This window comes from Oncorhynchus nerka, linkage group LG7 (genome assembly GCF_034236695.1).
Source record: "Oncorhynchus nerka isolate Pitt River linkage group LG7, Oner_Uvic_2.0, whole genome shotgun sequence".
NCBI lineage: Eukaryota > Metazoa > Chordata > Actinopteri > Salmoniformes > Salmonidae > Oncorhynchus > Oncorhynchus nerka.
This window is the reverse complement of record NC_088402.1, coordinates 63,072,151-63,094,723: the sequence shown is the minus strand read 5'-3', so window position 1 is coordinate 63,094,723 and position 22,573 is coordinate 63,072,151. Positions and strand designations below refer to the sequence as shown.

General features: G+C 41.7%; 1 protein-coding gene across 1 annotated transcript in view; it reads right to left on the bottom strand.

Annotated features, from left to right (window-relative positions):
- Positions 1-22,295, bottom strand: part of LOC115132159 (inositol 1,4,5-trisphosphate receptor, type 3) — a 43,448-nt gene extending 21,153 nt beyond the window's left edge. The window contains exons 1-16 of the mRNA XM_029664460.2: positions 21,844-22,295; positions 9,759-9,829; positions 6,878-6,999; positions 6,696-6,782; positions 4,476-4,634; positions 3,285-3,383; positions 2,817-2,900; positions 2,519-2,665; positions 2,295-2,390; positions 2,118-2,177; positions 1,866-2,005; positions 1,620-1,719; positions 1,382-1,542; positions 1,025-1,166; positions 309-470; positions 3-175 (exon numbers count right to left, since the gene is read on the bottom strand). Coding sequence (XP_029520320.1) covers positions 3-175; positions 309-470; positions 1,025-1,166; positions 1,382-1,542; positions 1,620-1,719; positions 1,866-2,005; positions 2,118-2,177; positions 2,295-2,390; positions 2,519-2,665; positions 2,817-2,900; positions 3,285-3,383; positions 4,476-4,634; positions 6,696-6,782; positions 6,878-6,999; positions 9,759-9,829; positions 21,844-21,935 — 1,895 coding nt within the window. The 5' untranslated portion in view covers positions 21,936-22,295. The remainder of the gene's footprint in view (positions 1-2; positions 176-308; positions 471-1,024; positions 1,167-1,381; positions 1,543-1,619; positions 1,720-1,865; positions 2,006-2,117; positions 2,178-2,294; positions 2,391-2,518; positions 2,666-2,816; positions 2,901-3,284; positions 3,384-4,475; positions 4,635-6,695; positions 6,783-6,877; positions 7,000-9,758; positions 9,830-21,843) is intronic.
- Positions 22,296-22,573: the final 278 nt, after the last annotated feature.

Below are 22,573 nucleotides of genomic sequence, written 5' to 3'. Positions count from 1 at the left end.
ACCTGGGTTCCCTGTTCTTGCGGACCAGGCTAACAAAGGTCTCCACCTCAGTCTTGGTGATGTGTTTCTCCAGCAGCTTGCGGTTGTTGTGCAGCAGAGCAGTGATGGTGTCCTCAGCCAGGATGTCATAGCCAATCTGAGACTGCATCACCCCAAACTGCTTGGCTATGTGCTCCTGATGGGGAAAAAGAGTGAGACTAATGTGTCTTGGCAGTAAAGAAGGCCCAGGGATCAATAGTTCAGTTTGGATAAACGACCGAGGGACAGGAATATGGAAGGAAAAAAGTATGCGAGACAATGTGGTGTACCTGGTTCTTGCGGTAGTCTTCCTGTGAGTGTCGCAGTACTCTGTAACAGAGACGGAACATGTACTGGTAGGGGGAATTCTTCTGGTCTGACAGCTCCTCCAATCGCAGCAACGGGCCCTCTGTCCCCTTATCTTTGAAAGGGGCCTTCAAGATCCCAAAGATCTTTGAAGGGACAAAAGAATAGAGAACTATTCAAGGGAACATGTGACAATAAGGATATAATGACAAGAAATGATTACCTTATATGTCATCATCAGTCTAATGCAAGCCCGCTGGCTATTCTTTTTTTTCGGGGAGGAACTCAGTCGGAATAATAAAATACACAAAGCACAATTTCGAAATTTGCCTGTGCATCAGCAGTCACTCAATAGCCCATGTCAGCAATTTATTTATGTATTACTAAGTTAGGCAAGCTATCTAGCTATCTAAACTTGTAGTCAGCAAGGTTGAATTACCGACCGGGCTGGGGCCCATTGATCATCAGTTATCATATAAAAACTGTTTGCCTTCACCCGATGGCAAAATGTGTAGAATTTTGCAGGAAATTAGCTGTAAAACTGCACATTTTCTCTCCGCCCCCTGTCAAAATGAGTACAATTGCATGGCATTTTTTATAAAATGGCAACATTTTCTCTACGCCCCATGATGATTTCCATTTTCAAAGTTGCCCATCCCTGGTCTAACGCAACCCAGATGTTTAAAGTGGGCCTTCTAACCTGTTTGAGGATGTTTTGTTCCCTCATGAGTTTCTGTCTCTCGCGGTTGGCCTTGGTCATCGCCACATCCAGGACGACCTGGCCGCTGTTGGGCGTGTCCACCACAAAGAACACCAGATCCTCCAGCAGCTTAATGGCAAATCTGCAGGGTCAAACACAGGACACGGTCGGACACAGACGTTACTGGTCTGGCCCATTGGGTCTGGCCAGGGAACTATGCCATTGACTGGATTACAGTATAAGCTGTAAAAACAGCTGGCTTTAATCAAGTATAACAGAGCTCACAGGGGAAAAGTTAGGTTTATTAGAAGTTTGACTTCATAGATTCATTTGGGGCCTTTTCTGCAGATACTTTACCTTCTGTCATTAGGACTGATAAAGCCCTCATTGAACCTGTCCACTATGGTGCTCAACATGAAACTGGCATCATTGGCAAAGTCCAGATCCCGGATCTCCATCACTGGCACTGACACTATGGCAAATGCCTCCTTATCCTCCTTGGTAGGGCAGGTGCCCAGCTGAAACAAGGATATAACAGAAATACTGAGTCCAAATGAACTCAGTGTCACAGTAAATCAAGTGACATGGTTCTTACCATGAGCCGGATGGGTCTCTCCTCGTCGATATCTATGGGCACGTTGGTACTCTGGATCCATGTGTTGGTGCATAGGTGTCTGAGACGCACATATGAATTCCTGAAGAAAGTTTACAATAGAAAGCCAGTGAAACATACTGTAGATCAAGTCTTTGCTTCTTTATAAATAGCTATATACAGTTGTATATACTGTATTGTGCAGATGGGTTGAGGCCGATAGTGAGTCGAAGTGGTACAGTATAGTACCTTGGCACAAAGGAGTCTGTTTTCTGCAGAGTGGTGGGGTCTAGCTCAAACAAGGAAGCAATGTCATTCCCATGAGGCACAGCCACCAGCTTGTACTTTATCCTCTCACCCAACATCTTTAGTTTTCCTCTACTGTCCAGCTACAGATGGCAGGGGTCAAGGGTTAGAGTTTAGCACATTGGCTGTTACGTGTTAAATTAACTAGACATAAGTACTGCGAGGTCCAAAATAAAACAAAAAAAGGATGCATACCGTATCTTCATTCGCCGAAGTCTGGATTTCAACGCTGTCACCTTTATAACCCGGGTTTTCCTAAAGCAACCACAACAACACATGCGCTCTAAAAATGACTCTGCATCAATACAGCCCGTGTGATAACCAGAGCACTGTGGTGACCAATATCCATGGTCCAATACTTGATCATGTTACCTCAGCTGCAAGATAGTTCCCTGTGGCGAGGTGTTTAAAGCGGTACAGACTGTTCCAGTGTCCGGCCCCTCCTCGACATGGGTCATGGTGCACCACCTTGGAACACAATCACACCATCAAAACAAACCTCAATCGTCATACCTTAGGCATTTAGCTGTACGACAGAGCATATCCAAACTGGACTAGGATTCATGCGTGGGCTTGGGTGCCGTGCGTGTACCAACCTCCACTTCCCACAGGGCATTGGAGCTGGTGGCAGAGGTAGCAGACTGGCGCAGGGTGGTACGGAGGAACACATGCAGCTTGACCTTGTACTCATCACAGGTCAGGAACTTCTCCTGCTCCGCATGGAACAACCGCACCACATCCCCCTGACCAGACACACCAGCAGAGACATCAAATCATCTAAACGCTTCAGGCTAGAATGCTATTATTGTGTTAGGGTTGAAAAGTGAAGAAGAATCAATTACAATGATACAAATAGTGACAGTAATATACACATGAATGTTAAAGGAGACTTACTCCTTTCAAGACTTCATCCTTGTGGTCACTGAACATCATGAACAGGTTGATTTTCCAGCTAGTATTGCAGTTCACAGAGTTAACCTGCAGGGGGACACACCTATACGTCAGCTTCAGCATGCATACCTGTTCCCACTAGATGGGTAAACTGGATGGGTAAGTCAAAATGTACTAGATGGATAAGTCAAAACTCGCCATATCGACAAAATGTACGAAAACAAAAATGAAGCTTTTTGGTCTTAATTTAAGGTTAGGGTTAGCCATAAGATTAGCAGTGTGGTTAAGGTTAGGGTTCAAATCAGATTTTAAGAAGACAAATTGTAGAAATGGGTGGGGCTTATCATCATTGCTGGCAGTAACAACCGTTGGTTCTTTGTAATTGAGAAGTGACACAGTCAGAAGCCTCACCCCTCCAGACAGATTCAGTCATGGATTAATCAGACAGTGAGGTTATGACTGGACTCTTACCTCTTTGCATCCAGCGTGGTCAGAGAGCTCATAGTTACTGGCATGTAGGGGCTGGCCTGCATTCACTGGGTTCAGGATCACCTTATCTCCTACCACTACCTGCAGAGGAACACAGAAATAAGCACAACAACAATTCCACAAGAACTCAAGTTGCAATAAGCAGTTGAAACAATAATGCCTTCTCCCCAGCTGAGGGATGGGGTTGGAGAAATGTAATCACTCTCCGATTCATAGACAGAGCTATGGATGCAAGGATTGACCATTCATGATATCAAAGTTATAGATTTAACCATGTTTTGAGGCTATATAGTGTGTTTATATTTACATTGTTTACAAACATTGGAGTTGATTTAAGCTTATATTTTGGGTTCTGATAGGATACGACAGTTGAAGTAAGCTCATGAGGGATTTAATAAATTATGTTCTTCAAGAATCAAAATGGGTAAATATCATTAATTTATAAAGTTTAAAAAAATAATGGATATAGCAACTGCAGATTGCCCCTATAGATTGTCTGAGATTTGTGAGTTTGCATGTGTTAGTGAATGTGTGTATGCAGTGGTGTTAAGTACTTAAGTAGTACTTTAAAGTATTTTTACTTAAGTTGTTGTATCTGTACTTTATTTTACTATTTAGATTTTTCTGCCAACTTTTACTTCACTACATTCCTAAAGAAAATAATGCACTTTTTACTCCACACTCTACATTTTGAATGCTTATCAGGACAGGAAAATGATCTTATCAAGAGAACATCCCTGGTCATCCCTGCTGCCTCTGATCTGGCGGACTCACTAAATACACATGCTTCGTTAGTAAATGATGTCTGAGTGGTGGAGTGTGCCCCTGGCTATCCATCAATAAAAATAAACAAAACAATTGTGCCGTCTGGTTTGCTTAATATAAGGAATATGAAATGATTTATATTTTTACTTCTGATACTTAAGTACATTTGAGCAATTCTATTTACATGTTATACTTAAGTATATTTAAAACAAAATACTTTCAGACCTTTACTCAAGTAGTATTTTACTGGGTGACTTTCTGTTTTACTTGAGTCATTTTCTATTAAGGTAACTTTACTTTTATTCAAGTATGACAATTGAGTACTTTTTCCAACCCTGTGTGTATGTGATTGAACACAACTGCGCATGTCAGTTGAGTCTGTGCAGTAATACGAGTTAAGTGAGTTACATTGTCTCCGTTGGCCCTTAGCTTCCAGAAGGGTTGGATGAACATCCAGGAGCCCTCATTCCCCGTCCCGTCCAGGGTGACCCGCATGGCATTCTTCTCCAGCAGGGCAGGCAGACGCTTATTCACAGTCAGGTATTTATTACTCTTCATATGCAGCAGCTGTCAGCCAGGGCAGATCACACACGCAGAAAAACAGGCCACTGTTAAACCTCAGAAAAACTTTCATATTGTGTCTGGGAAACTGTGCTGTTATGATGGAAGCTAGAATAGCTCACTATCCCATTCAGGAATGGGAACCAGCCAGCCAGAAAGGGAACCACTTAAGAAGGAATGGCTGAAAGACCAAGATGAAAAGTACTAAAACCATGTATCAACAGATAGGATCACCCTGCTGTTGTCATTCAGAGATTATTATGTTCTACAGACAGGATCACCCTGCTGGTCATTCAGAGATTATTATGTTCTACAGACAGGATCACCCTGCTGGTCATTCAGAGATTATTATGTTCTACAGACAGGATCACCCTGCTGGTCATTCAGAGATTATTATGTTCTACAGACAGGATCACCCTGCTGGTCATTCAGAGATTATTATGTTCTACAGACAGGATCACCCTGCTGGTCATTCAGAGATTATTATGTTCTACAGACAGGATCACCCTGCTGTTGTCATTCAGAGATTATTATGTTCTACAGACAGGATCACCCTGCTGTTGTCATTCAGAGATTATTATGTTCTACAGACAGGATCACCCTGCTGTTGTCATTCAGAGATTATTATGTTCTACAGACAGGATCACCCTGCTGTTGTCATTCAGATATTATTATGTTCTACAGAAAGTGCATTTCTCTCATTTCAATGGGAGAGAATGAATGGCAAACAGCATAAGCTTTAGTGAAAGAAAGATGTGCTAAGAGGATATTAAGGAGAATAAAGGAGTGGGGGAGACCTGAGGAAGCTATGCAGTAGGACTTACTTCCTGTAGATAAAGTGACGTCACTAGATGAGTTGTACTGTATGGTATGCTTGTCATTGGTGTGATGTGTGCACTTGCACAGCCATTAACAGATTACAGCTATTGATCTCCTGAGAGAGCAACACCCACTTTGTCTACAAACCCTCCCCGCCGTCTCCCACCTCAGCCTGTCCGAATCAAGAGGAACGCCACACTACACAGTCACAAGGAACCACACCTATAATGTCTGTCCATATAAGAGAGGGCTCTTAACATTAACCCTTAACTTTATGTCCCATGTTTCTGTAAGTGCACAGCCCTTCATGTTTGTGTGAAGATAAGGCTTCAAAGTCAATATTGACCAGGTACAGGTCCAGTGAGTGGGAATCCTAGCCCCTAGACCTCAGTCAATACATCCATTTCTCATGCGATATTGAACACGGTTCTGTGCATTTTCCTGTGAATCATTAAACCTCTTTTCTTCATTGCGCATTCGGTGATGAAAACCGGGGTTAGAGGTCTGATGATGACTATCAACTGTAGCCTTTCTATGAAATTAACAAAACTCTCAAATATGTCATCATTCAAGTTCAGACAAATATTCTTGTTGGTTTAACACAGACTAGTGCTATATATGCAGTAATCTAGACTATGCTACATAGGCATTTCATGTGAAATGCCCAGCGGCAGGTATTACTGGAAAACCTGTGCAGTCTTCTCTCTCAACACTTAGAATCTCTTTAGAATATGAACACACCGAGAGGAAAATCTGACTTCACCAGGCTATGGTAATGACAACCTGACACACAGGAGTGACATGCAGAAACATGCCGTTATGGACCAGCTATTAAGAGTCACAATGAGGAAGAGTTGATTGTGAATCACCCGACTGACTATCACAACAATCCCTGTAACTCGGGGCCAATAACTCCCCTTAGTGAGTGATGCTGCATCCGTAATGTATTAAAACACAGGTGTTCTGTGAACCATCCCCGATCGATACTGTGCAGATGTGCTCAAACCTCAATACTTTGCCAGACCCATTCTGTTTTGTGCTCTGCAGACCCTTCACACTCAGAATGTGCCGGTGTGCTCAAGCTTCCCCCTCGGGTACAAGACCAGCCATTCATTGATAGTAGCCTAATCCCATGACATCACAACAGAGTTCCAGTAATTCCATTCACCAGAGTAGGGAGAAGCATAAACTGTTGAACACCTGAGGGTCTGCTTACCTAAACAGTGCTGCTGGGAACTCCAACCTTACCTGAATGACAGTGCCATATTTTACTACATCTCCGTGGACTTTCTTGTTTTCGGTCTCATTCTGTTTCTGCTCCAGGTTAGAGGCATGCTGTGGAGTAATCAGGACAAGGTTGCATCCGTTTCAGTGTTAGTCCAGTGTACTGCATCTAACCTAGTGGTATGATCCTTGGTAGTATCTTTTACCTGTAGTTTCTGGAGTAGCACAACATCAGCGATCTTGTCCTTCTCGTGCTTGGCCTGCTTGGCTTTCCAGAACTGCTTCTGTGCAGAGTAACGGTTCATGGGACACACTTTGAAGAGGCAGTCTGAGACAAGAGAGTGGGTTCAAGGGTCAAGACTATTATTCAGGGGACTGGTGAGTATTCAATGTAATAGCTGTTTTGGTATCAAACTTAAATACCTGTATTATGGGAAGGAGAGCTAGTGGTGAATTTATCACAGATTGATTACTATCCCAAGATGGCTGCCATTATCCCAAACATCTACTTTTTTTAATAGTAAAGATGTGCTGGGTCACTGTCTGAGCAAGTATATAATCGCTTCCACATAAAAAGCATCATGCCCTTGTTAAAAAGCGGTTAGTAATTTGCTCCACACCCACAATAGGGGAGAGTGGATCTGGGCATCTGGTCAATATTATACTTCCTATCCTCAGAGGGATATCCTGTTTTTAAAAGAGCCTAATAATGGAGGTTAAGGGCTTTATCAGCTGGCTGTCTGTGTGCCTTGTGAGTACAGTACAGTAGTTGTCATCTGCCACACAGGCCTGACAGGAAGCTTCTAGAGCCACCAAAACGGCAAACATCTTTAAAAATGTCTGTCACTCATCCCTCTGCAAATATTGAAATTGCTTCTTTGATACAGTCAATGTGTGGCGGGATACATCTTAATATAGGGAAATCATGCAAACAGCTGACAGAATACTATTCATATAAAACAATTAAGAGTGTAATTAGACTATGACACAGTTGTTGAGACTTATGGGTCAACATACATTTACAGTCACGTGAAAAAGTAAGTACACCCTTTGGAAAGTGGTATTTTCTTTTACATATTTGGACACATGGATATTTGAGCTGAATTCCAACCACATTCATTGATAAAGGTAAACCAATTTAACAAATCACACAAAAAAAAAATACTTTGAAAATGTTCAAATAAATTAAAATAAATGCTATTTCCTTATGCAGGAAAAAATAAATGTACACCCCTACCTTTACCATCACCTAAAATGGCTAAAATTCAGATCAGGTGCACCAAAACAGGTGCAAATCATTAGGAAATCATTAGAGAGTACCTTGAGAGGGTCTAGCCTTCCATAAAGATTAGACACTTGGTCTGGTTTGTTATTAACCATATGGGTGTTTGGAAACACATCATGCAAAGATCAAAATACCTATCCAAGGCCCTAAGAAGAAAAATGATTGATGCCTGAGTCTGGGAGGGGTTACAAATCCATTTCCAAGCAATTCATGTACATCGTTCCACTGTCCGACGGATCATCTGGAATTTTCTCCATTTGTAGACCACTGGCAATCTACCTAGGACAGGCCGTCCCGCCAAATTCAGCCCAAGAGCTGACCAAATGATGATCACGGAAGTCTCTAAGAACCCCAGGGTAACATCAAGGGATCTACAGGCCTCTCCTGCCATAATCAATGTCAAAGTACATGAATCAACTGTCGGAAAGCGACTGCACAAAGTTGGCCTACATGGGAGGTCAGGAAGAAGCCTATGGCTCTCAAAAAACAATATCAAGACAAGACCGATGTTTCCCCAGACAACACCTGGGTAAAGACCAAAACTACTGGAACAATGTGCTCTGGACAGATGAGTCAAACGTGGAGTTGTTTGGCCGCAATGCCAGACGCCATCTTTGGCGAAAACAAAACACTGCCTTTGAACAAATGAACCTCATACCAACCGTAAAGCATGGAGGCGGTGGCATTATGGTTTGGGGCTGCTTTGCTGCCTGAGGGCCTGGCCAACTTGCCATCATTTAGTCAACCATGAATTCCATATTGTACAAGAGAATTCTTGAGGAGAATGTGAGGGGAAAAAAAAAATCTGTCAAAAAGCTGAAGCTGAACCGAACATGGATCTTGCAACAGGACAATGATCCAAAACACACAAGCAAAGCTACAACAGAATGTCTCAAAAAGAAGAAATGGAGGATTATGGAATGGCCGAGTCAAAGCCAAAATCTCAATCGTGTCAAAATGCTGTGGGGGGACTTGAAGCGGGCAGTGCATACAATAAATCCCTCCAACATGACACAGTTGAGGACGTACTGTGAAGAAGAGTGGGGGGAACAAACTATCCCAGTCGATATAAGAGCCTGATAGACAGTTACAAGAAACAGCTACATTAAGTTATCTAAGCTAAAGGGGGCAACACCAGCTATTGAAGCTAGGGGTGTACTTATTTTCTCCCGCACTATAGAATTGCAATTCTGTTGATTTTGATGAATAAACGATTGCAAAGTATGATTTTTCAGTTTCATTTGTTAAAGTAGGTTACCTTTATCTGTCAATAGTGTTGAAGCGAAGATTACATATCCATCTGTCCAAATATTTACCAAAAAATACAACTTTCTAAGGGGTGTACTTACTTTTTCAATAGACTGTACGTACATCGTCAACATTTCTGTTTAAACTAAGATCCAAGAGTAGGACATCAAATGAACCTTTGATCAGAAATGCACTGAATGCGTGTTACTCGAGGGATGGATGAGAGGAAAGTGCGGGTTTCAGCCCCCTTCAGAGGCCAGCCAGTGGAAAATGTTCTGGGTGTTTGGCTGCTCTCTGACTTGGAGTCTGTTCTCTCTGGTGCCAATATCAGGCAGAGTGGGCAGAGAACAGTGCATTCCCCATATGTCACAGTCATTGACAGACAGAGGCACAACAGACACACTTTAACATGCATAGCATGGGCAATCACTCACAAACACACAGGGAGGTATACATGCACGCACACACATACATGCCACTCTGACAAAGACACACAAGCAACCGCACACACTTTACGTTGTAGGCCTAAATAAATAATTTAATACTCATCTAACCTCTGAACTTCTTGGGGGGATAGTCCAGGTCCCCTGCAGCTGGTTCTACCACACATCGGTCATCCACCAACCTAGGGAGAAAAACACAAAGCAGATCATATATCAACATTTACAGTCAAATAATTGCACTGCAGTGTTTGTATACAGCCCTCAAATTCAAATATGGACCTTGAAGCCAATTCCATTGCTTTGTTTCATACTACCCCTCTAATCAAGGACTGAATTAGACCAAGGACACCAGGTGGGTACAATGAAATAGCAGGTAGAACAGAAACCGGACCTCGCAGGGTAAGATTTGAATACATATGGCAACATATGCAGTGTTTCCCCTAGGATTTGTTTTCAGCAGTGGTGGCAAGGGTGGGACATTGCTACTACCGTTAGCGCAATGACATGCTAGCTGTTCCTATTAGACTTCTAGTAATTGAGCCAATGACTTTCCTTTTTTAAAGCACACCTCAGCGGAAATCTATACATATGAAAAAGATTACATCACACTTTTTGCAGCGGTGGCAACAATTTAGCAGCGGCGGCCCACCACTGCTAGATGAATAAAGGGAGAAACACTGATATGGCAGAACAAATACCATGACACTAATTCCCTCATGCAGAAACCATCTACATTTATTTCCACTTGGATTTGCTCCATGTCTCATTGTGGTCTGACTTAAGCAGCTATTTATTATGAGCCACTGAGTGTCAGTGACATAGGGTTGCATTGTAATAAAGATCATCAGATCCTTAAACTCTACATGAACAGAGTGCAGAGTGAATAGCATAAACACGTTGATTTAATATACACAGAGAAAAATAGATCTATTGGTTTCAAATGGTGTTGTTGTAATTATTTTTTTATCTATAAAACAAACAGTGCCTTCAGAAAGTGTTCAGACCCCTTAATTATTTCCACATTTTGTTGTGTTACAGCCCAAATAAAACATTTATTAAATTTAGGTTTTGTGCCACTGGCTCACACACAATACCCCATAATGTAAAAGTGGAATTATGTTTTTGAGATACTTACAAATTAATTTAAAAAATGAAAATCTGAAATGTCTTGAGTCAATAAGTATTGAATCCCTTTGTTATGGCAAGGCTAAACAAGTACAGGAGTAAAAATGTGACATAAGTTGCATGGACTCACTCTCCGTGCAATAATGGTGTTTAACATTATTTTTTTATGACTACCTCATCTGTGCCCACATTTACAATTATATTTAAGGTCCCTCAGCTGAGCAGTGAATTTCAAACAGAGATTCAACCACAAGGTGGTTGAGGTTTTACAATGCCTTGCAAAGAGGTGACCCTATTGGTTGATACATTTTTTAAAATCACATTCCTTTAAGCATGGCAAAGTTTATTAATTCCAGTTTGGATGGTATATCAACACACCCAGTCACCACAAAGATACAGGCGTCCTTCCTAACTCGGTTGCCGGGGAGAAAGGAAGCCGCTCAGGGATTTCACCATGAGGCCAATGGTGACTTTAAAACAGTTAGAGTTTAATGGCGGTGATAGGAGAAAACTGAGGGTGGATCAACAACATTGTAGTTACTTCACAATACTAACCTTAATGACAGAGTGAAAAGAAGGAAGGCTTTCTTTGAATAAAAATATTCCAAAACATGCATCCTGTTTGCAGTAAGGCACTAAAGAAAACTGCAAAAAAGTTGTCTAAGAAATCAACTTTATGTTCTAAATACAAAGCGTTATGTTTGGGGAAAATCCAACGCAATACATCACATCACAGAGTACCACTCTTCATATTTTCAAGCATAGTCGTGGCTGCATCATGTTATGGGTATGCTTGTCATTGGCAATGACAAGGGAGGTTTTTTTGTTGATAAAAAGACAAGGAAGCTTGTGGCTTTTTAATAATATCTGAAAGGTCCCTCAGCCGAGCAATACATTTCATACAGATTCAACCACAAAGACCAGTGAGGTTCTCCAATGCCTTGCAAAGAAGGGCACCTATTGGTAGATGGGTAAAAATAAATCAGAGTGAAAGGGAAGCATGTAAAGAATAAAATATTTTCCAAAACATACATCCTGTTTGCAATAAGGCACTAAAGTAAAAGTGCAAAACAATGTGGTAAAGAAATGACATTTATATCCTGAATACAAAGTGTTATGTTTGGGGCAAATCCAACACAACACATCAGGGGGTACCACTACCCACATTTTCAAACATGGTGGTGGCTGCATCATGTTATGGGTATGCTTGTCATCGGCAAGAACTAGGGAGTTTTTTTTTAGGATAAAAATAAATGGAATAGAGCTAAGCACAGGCAAAATCCTAGAGGAAAACCTGACTCAGTCTGCTTTCCACCAGACACTGGGAGACAAATTCACCTTTTAACAGGACAATAACCTAAAACACAACGCCAAATATTAACTAGAGTTTCTTACCAAGACGACATTGAATTTTCCTGAATTGCCTAGTTAAAGTTTTGACTATGGCAAGACTTGAAAATGGCTGTCTAGCAATGATCAACAACCAACTTGGCAGAGCTGAAGAATTTTTTTAATTTGGCAGAGCTGAAGAATGTGCAATTATTGTACAATCCAGGTGTGCAAAGCTCTTAGAGACTTACCTAGAAAATCTCACAGTTGCCAAAGGCGATTCTAACATGTATCGACTCAAGGGTGTGAATACTTATGTAAAAGAGATATTTCTGTATTTTATTATCAATACATTTGCTAACATTTAAAAAACATGTTTTCACTTTGTCATTATGGGGTATTGTGTGTAGATGGGTGATCATATTTTTTAAAAATCCATTTTGAATTCAGGCTATAAGAACAAAATGTGGAATAAGTCAAGGGGCATGAATACTACTCGATTTCCCACCAGCTGAAAATATTTTTGTTCTCAGATTTTGCAAATAATTTTTTTTTTTTTTTAAATCATACAATGTGATTTTCTGGATTTTTTTTCTCATTTTGTCTGTCATAGTTGAAGTGTACCTATGATGAAGATTTACAGGCCTCTCATCTTTTTAAGTGGGAGAACTTGCACAATTGGTGGCTGACTAAATACTTTTTTGCCCCACTGTATGTAATAATGACAATTACAACAATACTGAATGAACACTTATTTTAATTAACATAATACATAAATAAAATCAATTTAGTCTCAAATAAATAATGAAACATGTTCAATTTGGTTTAAATAATGCAAAAACAAAGTGTTGGAGAAGAAAGTAAAAGTGCAATATGTGCCATGTAAAGAAAGCTAACGTTTAAGTTCCTTGCTCAGAACATGAGAACATATGAAAGCTGGTGGTTCCCTTTAACATAAACATAAGTTTTAGGTTGTAGTTATTATAGTAATTATAGGACTATTCCTATTTCTCTCTATACCATTTGTATTTCATATACCTTTGACTATTGGATGTTCTTAAAGGCACTATAGTATTGTCAGCCTAATCTCGGGAGTTGATAGGCTTGAAGTCATAAACAGCGCAAAGCTTGAAGCACAGCGAAGAACTGCTGGCAAAGGCAGGAAAGTGTTGTTTGAATGACTGCTTACGAGCCTACTGCTGCCTACCACCGCTCAGTCAGACTGCTCTATCAAATGTCAAATCATAGACTTAATTATAATATAATAAACACACAGAAATACGAGCCTTAGGTCATTAATATGGTCAAATCCGGAAACTATAATTTTGAAAACAAAACATTTATTCTTTCAGTGAAATAAGGAACCGTTCCGTATTTTATCTAACGGGTGGCAACCCTAAGTCTAAATATTGCTGTATCATTGCACAACCTTCAATGTAATGTCATAATTATGTACAATTCTGGCAATTTAATTACGGTCTTTGTTAGAAAGAAATGTTCTTCACACAGTTCGCAACGAGTCAGACAGCCCAAACTGCTGCATATACCTTAACTCTTCTTGCACAGAACGCAAGAGAAGTGACACAATTTCCCTAGTTAAAAGAAATTCATGTTAGCAGACAATATTAACTAAATATGCAGGTTTAAAAAAAATATACATGTGCATTGATTTTAAGAAAGGCATTGATGTTTATGGTTAGGTACATTGGTGCAACGACAGTGCTTTTTTCACAAATGCGCTTGTTAAATCATCACCTGTTTGGCGAAGTAGGCTGTGATTCGATGATAAATTAACAGGCACTGCATCGATTATATGCAACGCAGGACAAGCTAGATAAACCTGCCACGCAGTTCCCTCGTGGAGTGCAATGTAATTGGCCATAATCGGCATTGTTATGAAAACTTGAAATCGGCCCTGATTAGTTGGCCATGCCGATTAATCGGTCGACCTGTACTTGAGACATGGATTATGTATGTGTGCCATTCAGAGGGTGAATGGGCAAGATAAAAGATTTAAGTGCCTTTTTTAACGGGGTACGGTAGTAGGTGCCAGGCGCACAGGTTTGAGTGCGTCAACAACTGCAACAATGCTGGGTTTTTCACACAATAGTTTCGCATGTGTATCAAGAATGGTCCACCACCCAAAGGACATCCAGACAACTTTGACAACTGTGGGAAGCATTGGAGTCAACATGGGCCAGCATTCCTGTGGCACTATGTCGAGCCCATTTTCTGACAAATTGAGGCTGTTCTGAGGGCAAAAGGGGGTGCAACTCAATAGTAGGACGGTGTTCCTATTGTTTTGTACACTGTCTAAAACGGGCCTAAACTGGTCACTTTCATCATGATTTTCTCAAAAATGGTTTGTAAAAATGTTAAAAGCATTTCAAACATCTTTCCTCGCAATTAAGTTTTTACGTGAAAATTGCCAGAACAATCTGAGATGCCAAAAATATTCCTGCTCCTGTTGACGTGGAATCGACCGATTTCTGGTCATCTACAGTATAGCCTATTATAAGTGGTAGTTCCATAACTGTAGATGACACACAGAAGGCAGGACAGGCTCATACAATGCTGTGAAAATATGCAAAAAGGGGTTCATGCATTTAAAAGAACCTGTCTGAAAGGCCAAACTAATCCTACATCTTTACCATGTGTCTGTATAATCATGTCAGCGCGCAGAGGGTTGTCTCCAGTTAATGTCCCTTTATCCCCTCCACATAATCAATGAGAGTTACCTAGCAGCCAGGCAGGGGTGTTGTCTACCTATTATGGGCTCATTACTTTGGCTAGAGTCTGAAGTGTTTCACCTGGTAATTAATTGTTTTTTATTCCCCTGGTCATTTGCATTGCACATGAAATCACTCAGCCTCAGGAATTTAGGTGTTTTTTTTTTAAACAAAAGATTTTTATTTTTTTTAAGAGCCACTTTAGGGTAATTTAATTAATTCACACAAAAGAAGACAAGTGAAAGACAAAACAGTGCAGATAAAAACAAAGTTTAAAAAAATGTGCAGGTGAGGTTGGAAACCCAAGAGGGCTTATATGACCACATCAAAACAAAAACACGATATATGTACAACAGCTGGTTCAATCGAATTAGGCCTAAACAAAGACTTTGAATTGCAATTGAACATGAGACTCAACGTAGAAAAAAAAAACATGTTTGCAAGATATTTTGATATATTTAAATTGTGGTGTGAATACCACCAGTGGTGTGCTGTTTGACTAGGTTACCATCAATGTGTTGCAGCGCTTGACCTGCGACTGAGAATGCAAAGCATCTCTTATGTGTGATTGAATGCAGCACAGCTGTCAGACGTCACAGGAAGAGAGCAGGCTGAAGTGGTTTTCAGGTCTATGACACCTTTGAAACGTGTGTCAGGTCCCTGATTATTTCATTCATAACACAGAGATCTGCACTGTTCTCACATGTGTATTTTACTCAAGAAGCATAGACACAAATGGTATCAAAATAACATTTATCCTTCTTTAGTTACTACAGACATTAGTGATGGGGGGGGGTCGATATAGTTGCATAGGGATATTATTTTAAACGATATAACGCAATATTATTTTTGACAGTATAGCAATATTATTTTTGCACTAGTTGGCCTTACCTGCACCAAAACTCCTGTATTTTTCCATCATATCTTGTTCTCCATCTTCTTTTTAAAAAGTGAGCCAATTTGTTTTCAGAACTTTTATTTCCATGACTGATCAAAACTCGTTTTCTCATGGCTCTCTTTTGTCCCTCTGCAGCAGACATAGCAATATATTTGGGAACATCGAATCGCAATAGATGGCGCCGACGTATGGCGCCTCACCTTGAGCTCCTACAAAACATTGCAGGTTTCTACTTTTTCAACTGTTTTCTACTGTGTTTCTCAAATTTTCTTACCCAGTTTGTTTCGTGCTTTACTTCAAACACCCGGGTAGAACTATTGGAAAATGAATCACCACTCACCGTCCACCCGAATTTCCTCAATTCCCGGAGACGGCGGAACAATGGTCTAGCTTCTTCAGTGAGGCGCCGGGTTGCTTGAGAGTCCTACCGGAGATTTGTAAACGAAGATGCAAATGGAGAGGCAGCCGTGGGGGGGGCTTAGTGAGATTGAGACGCTGGGGGACCAATCCTCCATTACTGAGCATACTATTCGCCAATGTTCAATCATTAGTGAATAAACTTCAAACTCAGAGTGAGGATCTCCTTCCAGAGGGACATCAGATTCTTCAACATATTCTGTTTTTCTGAACCCTGGCTTTCCTCCGATATCAAAAGGGATTATGTACAACCAGTGGGTTTTACAGTTCATTGAGCGGATAGGAAGAGGGCTCTTTCTTGCAAGAAAAAAGGCGGAGGGCTCTGTTTTATGACCAATAATAAGTGTTGCGACGGGAGAAATGTACAGAAAGTTACGAGCTTCGGCTTGGAATACTTGGTCATCTCAAAGATCTTTATTGGTACATGGTTCATTGTCTCGGGGGACTTTAACAAAAGTAATTTGAGAACAGCACTCCCGAATATCTATTAACACATTGACTGTCTAACCCGCAGAGATTCTACGCTGGACCACTGCTACATGTCTAATCAAGCTTTATTTATTAAATCAAGCTTTAGTTATACAGCACATTTCAGACATGGAATACAATGCGATGTTCTTCACAGGGAAAAACTATGAAAAACAATAAATAAAAATGTACATATTTACTACACAACAAACATAAGAGGATAAAACAGTAAATCATAACTGAAGCCATGAAGTGCTTAAGAAAGGCTGGTCATGGCTCACATCAACACCATTATCCCAGAAATCCTAGACCCACTCCAATTTGCATACCGCCCCAACAGATCCACAGATGATGCAATCTCTATTGCACTCCAAGCTGTCCTTTCCCCCCTGGACAAAAGGAAAACTATGTGAGAATGATGTTCATTGACTACAGCTCAGCATTCAACACCCTAGTGCCCTCAAAGCTCATCACTAAGCTAAGAACCCTGGGACTAAACACCTCCCTCTGCAACTGGATCCTTGTCTGCCTGACGGGCCGCCCCCAGGTGGTGAGGGTAGGTAACAACACATCTGCCACGCTGATCCTCGACACGGAGGACCCTCATGGGTGCATGGCTCAGTCCCTTCCTGTACTCCCTGTTCACCCATGACTGCATGGCCAGGCACGACTCCAACACCATCATTAAGTTTGCCGACATCACAACAGTGGCCTGATCACCGACAACGATGAGACAACCTATAGGGAGGAGGTCAGAGACCTGGCCGTGTGGTGCCAGGATAATAACCTCTCCCTCAACGTGATCAAGACAAAGGAGATGATTGTGGACTGCAGGAAAAGGAGGACCAAGCATACCCCCATTTCTTATCAACTTTAGTTATACAGCACATTTCTGGAGCAGGTTGAGAGCTTCAAGTTCCTTGGGTGTCCACATCACCAACAAACTATCAAGGTCCAAACACATCAAGACAGTCTTGAAGAGGGCACAAAACCTATTCCCCCTCAGGAGACTGAAAAGATTTGGCATGTGTCCTCAGATCCTAAAAAAGTTCTACAGCTGCACCATCGAGAGAATCATGACTGGTTGCATCACTGCCTGGTATGGCAACTGCTCGGCCTCCAACCGCAAGGCACTACAGAAGGTGCCTTTAACTCTACCTACATATACATATTACCTCAATTACCTCAACTAACCTGTGCCCCCGCACATTGACTCTGTACCGGTACCGCCTGTATGTAGCCTCACAACTGTTATGTTACCGCTGCTCTTTAATTATTATTATATTATTATTATTATATTATTTTATTTTTTACTTATCTATTTTTACTCAACACTTACTTTTCTTAAAACTGTATTGTTGGTTAAGGGCTTGTAATTAAGCATTTCACTGTAAGGTCTACACCTGTTTGTGACAAATACAATTTGATTTGATTGGATTTGACTAAAAAGCACCCTAAGGAAAAGCGTATCTACTGGCCATCTACTGTCCTCCTTTTGACAAATCTGACCATGACTCCATTTTCCTCCTCCCCGCCTACAAACAAAGACTTAAGAGGAAAGTTCCGGTGGTCAGGTCTGTACAACAATGGTCTGACCAATCAGAATCCATGCTCCAAGATAGTTTTGATCATGTGGACAAGAATATGTTCCGGGTTGCCTCTGAGGATAACATCAGTGAACACGCCTACTCAGTCACCATACTCATAGAGAAATGCATGGCTGACGTGATACCGATGGTGTCTTTCAAAGCTTTTCCCAATCAAAAACCGTGGATTGAAGTCGAGAGATGCTACTTATAAACAAGTCAAGGTGACCCGAGGCAATTGTATCACTAAACAGTACAAATACGACCTACGCAGATTGATCAAGACGGCAAGACAAGTGGAGAAGCAATTGTGGAGAAGCAATTAAGCTTCAACGACCATGACTTACAAAAAGAAAGCCAGTCACATCACGGACACCTTATTCTCATGCTTCGAGCAAAATGACTCTGAGCTGCCCGAGGAGAGCCCCTGAGGACAATGAGGGCTAAGTGCTTGCGGTCTCCACGAGGACATATGCAAGTCATTCAAACGTGTTAACCCTGGCAAGGCTGCTGGACCAGACAGCATCTCTAGCCGTGCCCTCAGAGCATGTGCAGACCAGCTAGCTGTTGTGTTTTCTGAAATGTTCTCTCTCTAGCTCAGGCTGTTATCCCCACCTGCTTCAAGATGTCCAGTATCATCCCGTGCCCAAGAAAGAGAAAATAACTGAACGACTACCAACCCGTAGCACTCACTTCTGTCATCATGAAGTGCTTCAAGAGGCTAGTCAAAGACTACATCACCTCCTCGACACACGTGACCCTTTCTAATTCGCCTACTGCCCCGACAGGTCCACGAACGACGCAGTCGCCAATGCACTGCACACTGCCCTCACCCACCTGGACAAGAGGAATGTGTGAGGATGTTGTTCATCGACTATAGATTGGCCTTTTATACCATAGTGCCCTCTATGCTCACCACAAAGCTCATAGCCCTGGGACTGAACTCCTCCCTATGCAACTGGGACCTGGGCTTCCTAACAGGCCACCCACAGGTGGTGAAGATAGGCAACATTACCTCCTCCATACTAATTCTCAACACAGGGGGCCCACAAGGGTGCGTCCTCAGTCCCCTCCTGTACGCCCTGTATACTCACAACTGAGTGGCCTCACACAGTCCAAACTCAATCATCAAGTTCGCAACTCTTCAACCTCAGGAGCATATTGTCGGGCTGCATCACAGCCTGGTATGGCAACTCCACCACTGCTGACCGCAAGGCACTAGAGAGGGTGGCATGCTCAGGCGAATGCACCATTGGGTGCACACTGCCTGCCCTTCAGGACACCTACAACACCAGGTGTTGCAAGAAGGCCAATAAGATCATCAAGGACCTCAGCCTCCTGAGCCACGGCCGGTTCTCCCCGCTTCCATCACTCAGTACAGGAGCATCATGGCTAAAACTAACAGACTGGCCAATAGCTTCTACCCCCCCAGACCATCAGGCTGCTGAATAGCCACCACTAGTCAGCTATGCCCCACCCCAACAGACATTTATCATGCTGAATAGCTGCCACCACTACTCCTACCCCCACCCCTTATAGTCCCAAGCTCTTGATTTCCCTGTCCTAACAGGCATAATGTGTTATGCAGTAAACCACACTTAAAGCGGCTTTAGCCGAGCTACAGATATCTAATAAGCAGCCCTATGTTGTTAGACATTCAAATGTGTGTCCTCGAAAGACAAGTGAGAGCAGTAACTCCCAGTATTTAAATTCATGCAAACTAGGGCTAGGGTCTGATTTATTTATTTTTTTACATTTTATTGAGCTGCACCATTTCACCATCATTCCATCGGAAGGAATCTATTGTCCCCACAGATGATAAATCGAAGTTAAACATTGACTACATATTGTTACAAATATGACTCAGCCAGACACTTGTAGCCTACTTTGAACAGTATGAAGTGAATTAACTAAGTGTGGCTAAGAGGTGACTCCTCAAGAAGCTGTTTGAACAGGCATCAAAGGCCAAGACCTAGGACTGTATTAGTTGCTGAGCCTGACTGGACAGGGTTGGGTGCGGCGGTCACAGCCAGGATGGTGCACAGAGGGCACCAGACCACATACAAAGCTGCCCCTGCTCCAGCAGCAACTGGGGAAACCACAGGAAGCACTATGAATAGAGAGCTATTAAGTCCCATGTGACATGAGCACCACTCCGTTGGAAATCTACAAAGGACACACTGGCATCATTTCCTTTTCCTGACATAATCCCTACTGCAGTATTTTCATTTAGGCAAACGATCAAGTAGGGGTGGGACGGGGAGAGGTGGGCTGCAGCGTAGCCTTTATGTAAACATAAACAACAATATATACCACTGTCGGGGAAAAATACACTGAGCGTACGAAACGTGAGGAACTGCAACGCTTTTGAGTTTTTCACACTCAACAGTTTCCCGTGTGTATCAAGACTGGTCCACCACCCAAATAACATCCAGCCAACTTGACACAACTGTGGGAAGCATTGGAGTCAACATGGGCCAGCATCCCTGTGGAACACTTGGCACCCTGTGGAGTCCATGCCCTGATGAATTGGGGCTGTTTTGAGGGCAAAAGGGGGTGCAACTCAATATCAGGAAGGTGTTGCTAACGTGTTGTACACTCAGTGTATTTAGCTGTCTAGAGACAACGTTGTTAATAGTGCACCTGTGTTTTCACACCTTTCACTGACAGAGAAAGATCAGTGTTAAACTAATAGGGGCCAAGACATTTTTTCAACCTTTACTATTGAGGAAATACAGCACTATTTTTAGGCACACACAAAAGCAGGTGTAACAACCGTATTCATCAACAACAATATAGTGCAACTGTGCTCATAATTGAGATACTCTAGTGTATTGCATTGTGAAATACAGCTCAACAATGAGCTCCCTGAACACAATTTTACTAGAGAACAGATGTTTGCATATGGGTATGCATGACTATCTAGAGATCACGGTCATCCACTATTAATACTGTGGAACTGAGACTCCACGGCCCACTCTTGCCATATTGAGACTGGGTATAAGTTATTTTGTCATTAGCTGATTAAATAAATGAGGGTCTCCCTGAGACACTACATCTCAGAAGTATCCAATGACTATTTGATATGGCTGCAAATGTTACAATAGCTTACTGTTTTGACTGAGTAAATATGAGCGAAGCCTAAATCAAATCTCTCTCAGCGAGATTGTAGCCTCTGTGTCAAACAGTCCCGTATTTAACACTTTCTTGAAGGTATACCCATTTACAAATATCAGTGTGAAACTGCCAACTGGGAGCGGCTGGGGTGTTGTTGAACCATGAGGGCTGTTCCCATTTCAAATCATTAGAGATGTGTTAAACTTTGGAAGTGTTAATGAATTTACCTGCAAAAAAAGCTGAGAACCATTCACACAGATGCGACAGCTGTATTTTAGGCACTAGCTCTATAGTTGGCTTTTCATTTACATATTATTTGCCCCCTGCCCTTTTCAGATATACGACAATGCTGGTATAAAAAAAGCAGGCAAATTAGTAGATTTTGCTCTGTGTATGAAGGGGATATGAATCTCGAAGTCAGAGTAAGCACAACGGATGGAGTAGCTACCGGTATGTTGACATGAAGGTACATGTATATTATCATCTGTCAAAATAGGTAGTATTTGTAGGGACATGCAAATACTTACCCAAGTGTACTTATAAAACCATTGACAGAGCCCTCTGCGTAAAGGGAAACGATGTCCCCAATGTGCAAAAAGCTGGACATTGAATCCGACATCTTCGGTGTCTTTCTCCTTGAAAATTATCAACTGAAATACAAACTTTGTCCCCTTCTGTCTTCTCTACTTGACTGCAACAACTTCTTTGAGTGTTACGCGTTATCTAATGTCGCTCTTCCCCCCGAGGGCTAAGAACCCACATTCGAACGACTTTAGACTTTGTTGTACTGCATCGAGGAGGACAATGTAGTTCATTCAAATAATAGTTTTCTATGTTCTATGAAATAAAGTTTAAACCCGAAAAAGAGCAATGATAGCCCAATATAAATGAAAGCAGAGAAAGTCCAAATGTGTCAGCGAAGTCCTCATGTTGTCACTGCACCTGAAGACAGAAAGCATTAGAACCAGGAAGTGTGTGATGATGATAACTCCTCTAGTGAGCAGCAGTAGCCTGTTCTGACAATGTAGATTAGAAAGATCCACACACCCCTTCATACCCTCTCTTCCCTACATACAATAATTCACTGAGAATTGGTACAATTATGTAGGGTGCAAGGGTGTCAGAGTCAAAATTCACGTTTTTATTCAGTGAACATGATTAGGCCTACGTGCTCATATAGAGCCATGATCAGTCAAATAATGTAAATACTGCCAATAAACCATCATTTAAACCATATAAACGAATAAACCATAATTA